Source organism: Ceratosolen solmsi, unplaced genomic scaffold (assembly GCF_000503995.2).
Source record: "Ceratosolen solmsi marchali unplaced genomic scaffold, CerSol_1.0 scaffold3, whole genome shotgun sequence".
Taxonomy (NCBI): Eukaryota; Metazoa; Arthropoda; class Insecta; order Hymenoptera; family Agaonidae; genus Ceratosolen; species Ceratosolen solmsi.
In genome coordinates, this window is record NW_011948428.1 from 5,193,407 (window position 1) to 5,205,785 (window position 12,379).

The 12,379-nt window shown below is 21.5% G+C and overlaps 1 protein-coding gene across 1 annotated transcript; it reads left to right on the forward strand.

Moving 5' to 3' along the window:
* The first annotated feature begins 6,263 nt into the window (after nucleotides 1-6,263).
* On the forward strand, nucleotides 6,264-7,968 carry LOC105363718 (platelet glycoprotein Ib alpha chain-like). The gene is made up of 4 exons (XM_011501469.1): nucleotides 6,264-6,419; nucleotides 7,241-7,323; nucleotides 7,406-7,900; nucleotides 7,964-7,968. Exons 2-4 carry the CDS (start codon nucleotides 7,242-7,244, stop codon nucleotides 7,966-7,968), a joined length of 582 nt encoding a protein of 193 aa, XP_011499771.1. The 5' UTR covers nucleotides 6,264-6,419; nucleotide 7,241.
* Nucleotides 7,969-12,379: the final 4,411 nt, after the last annotated feature.

The window sequence follows — 12,379 nt, forward strand, 5'->3', positions numbered from 1 at the left end:
TTTATTATAAATGTGTATTCTATTTATAATTCTATAATTAATAAAAATTCAATGTTTGAGTGTGATTGCGTAAAAACATCTATCATAGAACTCCTAAATACTTTCTAATTATGTGCATTTCATTTATTGAAAAATTTTCAGATTAAAAAATATTTATACATATATATATATATATATATATATATATATAGTAAAAATTTAATAAAATTAACAACTACGTTAATAGTTATTAAAAATAATAATATTATAATTTAAAAATAATATAATTGGATAATTCTTTAATAATCGTACGTAGTCGAGAAATTTATTTTGGAAGACTAAATGGTCAAAGCAACCATTTTTTAAATATTTATATTAAATATTTTGTTCGCTATAAATGTTTATTATTCAAATACACATGTGCGTGTCCTCTCGTATGTAATACATTCAGATTATCAGAATGTCAAAATAAGTAGTTAGTTCTCGTTAGGACGAGCATTGTGACTTTCTTGCATGATATGCTACATTATGATATTTTTGTAGGTATCCTTGTTGCCCATCGCGTGACGAATATAAATTGAATATATAACTATAGCTCGGAGCTATTTAGATTTAACGTCTATACATGATCATTTACCTAACTTATCAGTCTAATGTGACTGTTATCTACACCTTCGTTGCACTAGTTTCATCACTTTGTTTTCAAAATGATAGTATCGGTTATTCACATAAATAAAATCACATTTTGCTAATACATAATTTTTCAAAGTGAGTGCGAGTTAGTGTTTAATACTTAATTAAACATGACTGTATCCACTGTTAGTATGAAAGCTTGAAGAATGGAAAGTCTATATCTTAGAATAGAGTTTAAAATTTATAATTTACTTTGTCAAGGAACTTGTTTATACTTATTAATTGTAGTCTTATTCTCAAGTGAATTGTTCAATAAATTATATAAGTTTAATGTTGTAATTAGAAAAAAATTATAAGATTATAATTAATTTATTGAAATAAATTTACTATACATTTTTTAACACATTACAAATTCAATTAAAATTTGTTAAAGACATATATATATATTAAATATTAATAAATATTAATAAGCAATTTATTATAAGGTATTTTAGATGAAAATCTCTAGACGAAGTCATTTTCTTCTATCATTAATACCTTGTTATTGGTTTTTTCATTTTTTTCTGGATATGAGTGTCTTTTCTATTTTAATTTCAACTTCATTCTTAAAAAGTTCAACATAATTATTTCTAATGCAATGTCTAAATTAATTTTTTAATATTACAAAACTTACATTCATTGAAACGCCAAATGATAAGAAAGAAGAAAGTATTGAAATTTGTTTTACCGTTCGATTTTTTAATCTTGTTTTTGTTTTAATTCACTATTTTATTATTAAATTATTTTAGTTCATAGACTATTTAATGCCTTTTAAAATTAATCAAGTTGTATTGCCAATTCAACTGGCAGATGCTTATATGATATAATATAATTTTTATTTTTAATAATAAAAATAGGTTACTAGGACAATTTTTATTATTATTTTTGTTTTGTTAAACATAATTGAATTTAATGAATATATATTTTCTTTATTTTTACAGTTTTATAAGATATTTGCGAAGCATCGGTAATATATAATAATTTTTTTTATAATGAAAATCATTACATTTGAGAAACGACTGGCAAATTTATTAATATTAAGAGTATTAAATTTATATGAACTCTTATCGTAATTTTTATGTTAAACACAAGGAAAACTTTTTGAAATGATATCTATTATTAAATCTGTTAAATTAACATGAAATATTATTTCAATGAATATAGAAACAATAATTTATTTCAGAAATTTTTCATTGCTTTTTAATTAAGGTATTGAAAAATCTAGAAATATTCCGAACCTTTTTAATATTTAAATTGATTAATTTAAAAGATAATTATTTTTAAACGTTTTGTACGGAATTAATCTAAAGAATGTCATTTATATTTTCTTGAAGAACAGATAAAGTATAGTTTTTCAAAGACCACTTCAATTCCGTTTGGTGCTGTTTGTTTATCTTATCATCAATAATTACAATCTTTAATCATATATTTTTAAACGTCCACGATACTTCATTGTTTTCTGATTAAATTCAGGTAATGTCTTATACGCTTATAATAGAGTCGAGTTTTTATTAATTTACTATTGTTTTTTCATATTTTTATATAATCCTCTTACAACATTCTCTTAATTATTAGTAAATATCCTGTGTAATACAGAAAAAAAAAATATATATATATATATATATATATATGGCGTTTATTAAATTTATTTATAGCGTAAAATTAACTAGACAGTATATTGTTAACAATTATAAAATTAGCACATAAAATTATTTTGCTCTTTTAGATAAGTTATCATGACAATTTAGATAATTTTTTTTTTTTTTTTTTTTTTTTTTTTTTTAATTAAATAGTTCAATGTATGATCAACATACTCCACAGTATTTTATAAAGTTGTCTAGAAATGCAGATTGCAAGTGATAAAACAAAAATGTGTTATGGCAGGAACGAGCACAGTGAATTCTCTTGCCTTAGTGAGGCGGAATTTTCCCTTCTTACACCTGGTTTTGCTATCCTCAAGTTATATTTAATAAATAACAAGTCGGCCACAAGCACAAAGATGATGAACCTAATCCGATAGTATGCTTTTTACTAAACGACGTTACGACGAATATAATATATTCATTGCAAGTGGTTGAATGTCATTTGAAATTGATTTATGGCAAGAAATATTTAAGGGGATAAATACTAAATTTAAGCTATTTAAATATAAGAATATTAAATAAATAATTTTATATGGGTAAGTACCAATATATTCAAGCTTATAAATGCACTTTATTCTCATATTAGAAAAATTAAAAATAAAATTTTTTGTAGAGTTTTTACATTTTCGATCAATCTTTTATGTTCTTGTACATATAAATGTTTATTAAGTTTTTAAATAATTAATATCTAATTAGAACAGTTACAAATTAATAATGAATGTAAATATGCTTTTGCTTCAAAGTATTGATATTTAAAGAATTTTGAAGAAACGTATACTCTCGATTTCGCTAAATAATTGATTTTAATGTGATTTTTTCAATTAAACAAATGAATTTAATAATTCAATTCCAACTGTTATTCTAATCTATCTAAATTTATCAAAAATTGATAAAATCATTTCAATCTTATATAATTATTATTTTATAATTACAATATCAATAGAGTTAGCAATTTTCAAATATGTTAGGTTATCATTGTTTTATAAAGATTATGAATGTATAATTAATCTAATTATGCTTAATTATTTTAGAAATTCAACGTGTTTGTATGATAAATATTTCCGATTTTTTTTGTTGAAACATATATCTCACTTGTATTATCAACTGTTCAAATATTTTTTGCATACATTCTATTGGATACAAATATTTTTTCATATTATTAATTAACAAATTCATTATTAATTCATTAAAAAATAATGACAAAATATTAAATATAATTAATCATTATGAAAATTATAACTACTAATTGCTGGTATATTTATGTGTAATATTTATTTTTATTCTATAAATGCAGAAATCCAGGAGCCCTATTTTTCATTTAAAAATCAATAATCTAATAACTATAGACGTAGATAGATAGAATGATGAATATAAAATTTTTAATTTCACTTGTCCAAATAACAATTACTGATTTATATCTTAAAATAAATTTTTAATATTTACATACATTAAATACACTTATCAACTGAGTCATTCGATTAAAATACATTTTATTAATACAATTAGAAAAAAAAGGTTTTCTTTGTAAATTAATTCTTATTGTATTATTATTATAAGTAAATAAAGTTTATCTACAAAAAATTGTCTCATACGGATTCATGCAGCTTAAAATTATAATTAAGGCGACACGTTATCGGATAACGTGTTAATCTAAAACGTGAGTTTTATTTATGTAGAGTTCATTATGAATTAAACAGATATACTGATACAACGGATCTATGATTGTGAAAATATGATTTTCAAAATAAGCTTCTCGTGTCCTTGCGTAATTAAGAAACAATTAATAATTATTCTAAAGAACTAAATGTGCCTTCTTGCCTCATTTCAGTGTCTTCACGTTTGCATTGAGTAATGTTTCTAATCATTTTTTACATTATTATTTTATGTAATATAAAATTGTGAGAGAAATATTTATAGACATTTTGATAAGTAGAAATATTCATCAATTTGTAAACGTCCATTGTTCATAGATTTTTTAAAATTCATATAAAAAATCATTCAATTAGTCTTAATATTTTTTATTAAAAATAAATGAAAAATTATTTTTAATTATATTATTATTATTTAAATTGATAATCATATACTTACTTGATAATCATTTGAGAGTAATTTGATATTTTAATTACGAAGCCAGTAAATACTTACCTAGAATAGTAAAAAATAATTATTAGAAGCAGTGATATTTTAAACTTTAATTAATAAATATAATTATTAGATGACTATTAGATAATCCTATTACTTACTATTCATAATATCTTTCATATTGCAGAAAGAGAAAATGTATCCTTCTAATTATATATATTAATTGTCTATAAAAATATTGTATATATATATATATATATATATATTATAAAGTAAAATTTTTTAATAAAATTAATGAACGTTCGAAGACATTGATTCATATGAAAATTAGACAGACGATAAATTACATGTTTTTATTTTGTACTATAGAATAATAGAAATTTATTCTTTGTTATTTTTGTTTATTGTAAATTTGTTATTTTGCAATAATAAAATAGAGAATTTCTAGCAATCCATATGACTTGATTGATCAATACTAGTAGTTATAAGAAATATAATAATATAAACTTTATAATAATAAATTATAATAATAAAATTTAATAATTAATATTGAAATATTTATCTGTTTTCATTTATAATTCTGCATATATTTATTAAATTTATCTAAAGTAAACATTGTTAGATTCGAAAACGAAATCTGAAATATATATAATATAAAAATATAAATGGAGTGATTTTTACTTTTTAAGGAGTAAAATAATATAGAAAAGGTGCATAAATCCATTACACAAAACTAAACATTAGATTTTTATACTTTTTAGTCATAATTTTCTTCTCTTTTACTTTTAATAGCATATAACATAAGTCAAAATAGATGTTTTCTTCTTATAATATTTTAAATAAGTGCAATACACTTTGATTCGTCATAAAATTTGACGATGCAACATTTTATTAGAATTCGATTAAATTTTATTATAACTAATAAAGATCTTTTTGAAAATTGAGCGATTTCAAAATATAATAATATGTCTATTAATTTTGTAAATAATTTATGCCAAATGTTACTATAGATCACTGATATTTTCAACAGATGCATAAAGAGAGTAATATTGACCACGTATTGCCGCATAATTTTATTTATACTATCTATTATTGTTACTTACAATTCTTAATTTAATTTGATAAAATTTAAAATCGATTATAATCACTCAAATATGTGTAAAAATAATTCAATATAAAAATAATTATACATAATCTAATATATAAATAAATATTTTTTAATATACAAATTTAGTATTAAAATATTCTTTGTAAGCACAAATAATAATTTGCTATATTTTCTCAATACGGTAATTAGATGAAAATTTATTTTCATTTATCTACAAAGAATTAAAAATCATGATATATACAAGTATAAAAAAGAAAATTTTTTAATGAAATATTAAAACTTGTTTTTTATTTTTTAAATTAATTGGTAATCACTGATTTCAAACGAGTATATAAATAATAAGTCTTTCCTAAACTTTATTTACTTCTATTAATCAATTTTCAATATTTAATAATTGTATTAAAGGAATTCTATATTTATTAATATTTTTTTATGCTTTAAATGTGTGTATTAGGTCAAGTCAGAATAAATCATCAGAATAAATAAACTTAACCGCTTATGGCAGCCTCTATTGTTAAAAGATATTAAATATTAAATACACTTATCTTTAACTTAATTTTTACAATTAACTATTTTATTAACATATATATATATATATATATATATATATATTTATTTATTTATTTATTTAGATAAATAAATAAATTCTACGAAAAACCTTCTTGAAATATTCAAAAAATATTTGAGTAAAACATGAATTTTCCATTACAAACATCGATTAAATTAAAATTATACTTATCGACATTGGTCTTATCTGTTGGTCACACTTTTAACTAATCTAATCCTATATATGTATAGTAAAAATATTGTGGGTTCATGTTCATTTATCAGTGGTTTTCCGTAGAGTTAAGAATTTAGGTGCTGAATGTTCATTGTATAAAATTGTATTTCAATATTTTTTAATTTACGAAGAAGACGTACTAAGCAGAAAATAAGTAAGTTTTTTTTTTATATTCAAATTAAACACATATTATACAGAATTAATTTTTTATGATTTTTTGTTTAACGATAAATATTTCTAATAGAATAAAACAAATATATATACATGCATTAATTAATCAACCAGTCATTGATTCCTTTTTACTTAAATTCATAATAATAGTAATAATAAGTTGGATATCAAAAGAAAATAAAATATTTTAAGTATTATAAAAAATTGTACTAGATTATCAAATTACAAAGAATGAATTATTGCATTATTTACTTTCCCTCTCTCTTTCTCTCTCTGTATATATATATATATATATATATATATATATACAGAGAGTATATATATATATATATATATATATATATTTTTAGTTAATACCTTTTTATTTACTCCATTTACTAGTTATACAATATTTCATATATATTAAAAAAATATTGTAAATTATTATTCAATTAAAAAATTCTTTCAATAACTTAATATTATTATATATTATATTGTTTAATTCCAAATAAGTTTTTTTATAAATATATCAAATACATAATAAAAGGATGATATAACGAAAAATTAATATTAGAATAATAAAAAATGTTTCTTTAATAAAATGGTAACACATAATGTTAATAAATTATTTGTTTTGTTAAATATGTAATCAAATTAAAAATTTGTATAAATAAGAATATTTCTTACAGTATAAGAAAAATAATTCGAAGCAATTTATACACATAATTATTTACAAGTTATAAATTCTTTGTTATTTTTCTCATTTAATTTTAATATCTGAATGATGATAATAATTATATATAAAAAGTTTCATATTTTTTTCAGGATGACTTGGAAAATCTTATCAGTATTAGCCCTAGTAGCATATGCTGTACATGCTTATCCATTTGATAAAAATAAAGTCGATAGTACGAAACAGAAATTTTTTTCACTTAATGATATTTCTAAAGATGATAACTTTATAAATATTTTTCTTTTTAAATAATGTAGAATTCAGGAATCCTGGACATTTAAAAGATTTGCCAATAATTGAAGATGGTAGTCAATTTGAGAAAGAGAACAATAATTATGAAAAACCAATTTATTTAATGGGAAGAAGAAGTCGAATGATCATTACAAAGCTAAAGCCAACGACAATGACAGTACATAATACTAATATGATAATGACTACAAATGGAATTACTACAACACCGGCGATTACACAAACACCAGCTGCAACAACAACACCTAAAACGACACAAGAAACAACGTTAAAACCAATGACTGAAGGAACAACGTTAAAACCAACGACACAAGAAACAACGACAACACAAAAAACAACAACAACGAAAGAAACAACGACTCAAGAAATAACGGAAGCAACGGAAGAGACGAGGACAACGGAAGAAAATACTACAAATGTCGTTTCAACAACAGAGGCACAAAATGAAAGTAGCTTTTCCGTATCAACTGTTTATATGACTTCGGCTACAACAACAGTGTTAAGTATACAATTTCTCGTAATTGCATTAGTAACTTATTTAGTTTGATAACTCAATGATTGAACAGGTTAATATTTTAGGGAAGAAATATATATAATTTTCTTTTTTTAACAAACATGATTTTATTTCATCGTATATTACGCAAAGATAATTGAAAATTTTAGATGAATACTATTCCAAAGGAAAAAATTTAGTTAGAACTTTTGATTTACATTCATTAAAGTAGATGTCATGCACTTTTAAAATACTTTTTAATATTATACATATTTATATTTATATTTATATAATACTGGATATTATTATTTCACACACGATAAATATACGTAAATACCAATTGTTTTTATAAAAATATATAGTTCGATTATCTAAAGTGTCTTTTGGTCATTATTATTTATTTTTAAACAATATATATATTTTTTTTAATGAAAAAAAAAATGCTTTTATTAATTAATTTACTACTAATTACTTTAAATTACATAGTTTATACGTAACGAACTGTGAAATTCAATTATTTTATTTATTTCTTTAAATAAATTAATTGAATGAAATTATGTCTGGAAAATCTACTCAAATTTTGAAAAAATGGAAATACGTCATTCATATGTATTTGTCAATGTTTTATTCTCATAATTTGCTATTCTTACAAATTAAATCAAATGATGAGTTTTATTACAGTTATCATTAAGTTAAGTTAAGTTTCAAACCAAAAACTTACTAAAACGTTTATATTTTATATTCTACATAATGTTTTAATAAATACGACTGGAATTAATTAATAATCGGTTATATCAGAAAATATTTTAAAGCTTGTGCTTATTTATTTAGCCAAATGAATATTTTACGAAGTATCTATTAAATAGAATAATATATCAGTATGGTTTTAACAATATTTTTCATGAAAAATTGGTTAGACGATGTAAAAAACTATGTGCGATATTAAATTAATAGCGTTAAAATATGTGTTGGTTTTCTATAATTCAAACATGTTATTAATTAAATATTTTTATCTATAAATAATCAGTATGACATGTCAAGTGGTAAATATCTATAATAAATACCTTATAAACATTTATATCGTTCAATTCTGCAGTAAGCTTTTAGCTATTATAATTTTTTTTTTTATATTAAAAAAAAATTTATTAATTTGCAATATAATGTTAAACAAAATAATAATTGTACAAAAATTTCTATTCTAATAATTAATTCATCTACTGATAATGATTGCTGTTATGTTAAGGTATTTTTTACGAGGAATTGATGGTGTTAGTATTTGTGTCGAAATAAATAAACATTTGTATAGATTTAAGAAACAATTTATTCATTTGATTTGAATTAATTTTGATTAAATATTATAAATAATAATTATTGGCAATATTTAAATTCCCTGAGTTTATGCAAATCTTTTTGAATTTATTATGCCGATAAACATCTAATTAAATAACATGTTCTTTCATAGATTTTCATACGCGGAAACTATTAAAAAAAATGAAATAATGATCGTAGAGAATCAATATTTAAATTAAAACATGTTTAATTTAGGTCTTGTGAGATAAATATATATATATATATATATATATATATATATATTGTTATATTGTATTGTTTGTGTAATATTCCTAAACGATTATTATATAATAACCGAAAGTTTTGTATATAAGTGTATCGAATATTCTCTTATAGGAATTATTATAATAATATTTACGTTTACTAGAAATAGGCATGTACATATTCATAAATTTAGAAACTTTAGATATGTATTAAATAAGCCCATATCAATATTAAACAATAATTTACAAATATTATAATGAATTGACTTAATGGAGATACGAATATTGAAATTTGCTTAAATACCAAATATTTCTTTCTGTAGTAATTACAAAAGAAGAAAGATAGTGAGCGAGGTAGACATATAGAGAGCGAGTGAAAGCCAATTTGGTGGTGAATGGGCGGGGAGGGGGAGGGAGTAGGGGAGAATATAACAAATATATATTTATTAGCATGTAAATGTTTTTTACTTATATCAAAATTACAATATCTATAAAAAAAAGTTTTTTTTTTCAAAATCAACAGACGCTTAATGTTTACCTTACGGTGTCCGAATTAATATAAATTATATCTATATGAAAATATAAATAATTATTACTTTTATATCATATTATCGAAATAATTGTAAAATATTGTAACATTTTACACATTTTTATAGAAAAATAGTTTATAAATGAAATCATTGTAGTAGTGCTTTTTCTTATTGGATTCAGTTTATCTTCATCTGTTTTATCAAGAAAAATTTGAAAATGTAAGAGACTGCAAGTATACGTACTGTTACTTAAGCTAACACTTCCTTATCCGGGACTGAAGATTATACTCTTTTGTACACTATATCTCATTAATAAGATATTTAATGTACAATTCTCTGTTTATTCAATACGATTATTTTAAACTTATTGTTATTTTTTTCTTTTCGACGCGAAGTAATTCACGAATTTTACTCTTTTGATTATTTATTGTAGATCAGTTGTTGTTTCTCTACTGATGGATCGCGAGAATCAGTGGAGTCCGCAAATTTTATGCATGATTCGTAAATTTAGATTAAAGCGTATCTAGATAAAAGATGGTCTCCAAGTTCTATTTCAAGTTACTGTGCTACTTAATGTAATAATGTCTCGCCTTTGTCTATTTATAAGAAAGATTCATCTTCCAAATGTATCTGCTTACATGTTATATTTTAATCGTATTATTAATTATTTTATTTATTTTCCAAGTGCAAATTCCAGACAATATCTAAATAAATACAGAAAACGGTTCAATAAGGAAACTGAAATGACTTTTTTTTCAGCAACATTCATGAATATAAAAAAATTATAGTAATAACCAAATAATAATAATATATACTAAAGGACACATTCGAAGAACATTATCGTTCTAACAATATTCTCATTTTTTGAGATATATAATATGTAAATTTACAGTCTCATCGTTCCTTTAAGTTTATTATGAACAACTGATATAACAAATGTAAACTGGCATTACTTTTCAATGAAATTATGATATAAGAAAATATTTTTTAATATTTAGAATAAAAAATTTCACTTATTTTCTCTTTTTAATTCATTAATTTTTCAAAATTTCATTGTCAATTAAAATAGAAACAATATTTACACTATTAAGAATTATAATTATTTTTATGAATATTATATGAAGTTTATTTAAATATTTTCATTAATATTAAATTATGAAATATAATTTTACTCATCGAATTATATTTAAATGTATAATGTTTCGAAGCATCATTAATATAATTTATAATTTTTTAGTTTTAATTTACTCTTACTTGTTTGATGCTATATAATCTATGAATTATAAATATATGTTCAAGGAATTTCATAGTTTATCAAGTATATTATTTTGCATCAATAAACTATGTATTTCTTTTTAGAATAATCGTAGACATAATAATTTTATTAGTAATTGTGTGCTAACAGAATATACCTTACTACTACTCAATCAATTTCGTCTGGTAATAAAAAGTTTTCTGAAATATTTTAATAATAAAATTAATAAAATATTAAAATTGTAAATCAATGGTCTGAGTTAAATGTGATCAGATTTCAAAGAAGCTGCAATTTTTGTTTTGTTGTTATTTGATAGATTTACTGAAATATTTGTTTAAAAGCACTGAATTAATACCCATCCTACGTATAATTGGCAGTTATAAATGAGAAAGAAGTTATTTAAGAAGTGCTTAGGATAAACAAAAAGGTTTGAAACAATATAGTGCTACGAATCGTCTTAGTACAGTGGCAGGTAGTAAAATTGTTCAGTAATTTTTTCTATTACACTACATAAATAATTGATATCTTGGTACAAAGTATGGGCTGTTGAAATCCTTATACTGTAAAACAAAAGTAGAAAATTGTATACGATATTAAAGTAATAAAAATATATATAATCCAAATAAATTTAATCGAAAACATATTTTTGATTATATACTCTTGATTACTTATCATTTTTTAAGAATTAAATTAATTCTATTAAATTGTATGGGAACTACATTAAGGATATAAAACATGATTTTATGTGAATGGACAAATATAGTAAAATAGGAGCAGATTTTAATTTTTTAATGCTAATTATCCATACAATTAGAAATTTGGCTCTCATATCTTTCTAAATACTATAATTTTTATAAAACTTCCATTCATCCCTAAATACAAAGTTTTCAGTCCTAGATATAGAGTATACAGTCCTACATCTGTTTCATGTAATTCATTATACAATAAGACAATGTATCTATGTTCAAAAATTTTAAATTTGACAAGAAAGGCAAAAATAACTGGAATAACTGTGAAAAATAAAAGAAGAATGAAGACTGATCAAAGAATCATGTATTCAGCAGAATACCAGGAAGTCAATTTCCGATAAAAAGAAGAGGGAAAAATAGAAATGGATAGCAATACTACTTTTGTATCTTTTATACAACTCC

Coding starts and splice junctions, on each gene's coding strand:
- LOC105363718 (XM_011501469.1), top strand. CDS start 7,242: ATGACTTGGAAAATCTTATCAGTATTAGCCCTAGTAGCATATGCTGTA. Junction 7,324..7,405: donor TGATAAAAATAAAGTCGATA/GTACGAAACAGA, acceptor TAAATAATGTAG/AATTCAGGAATCCTGGACAT.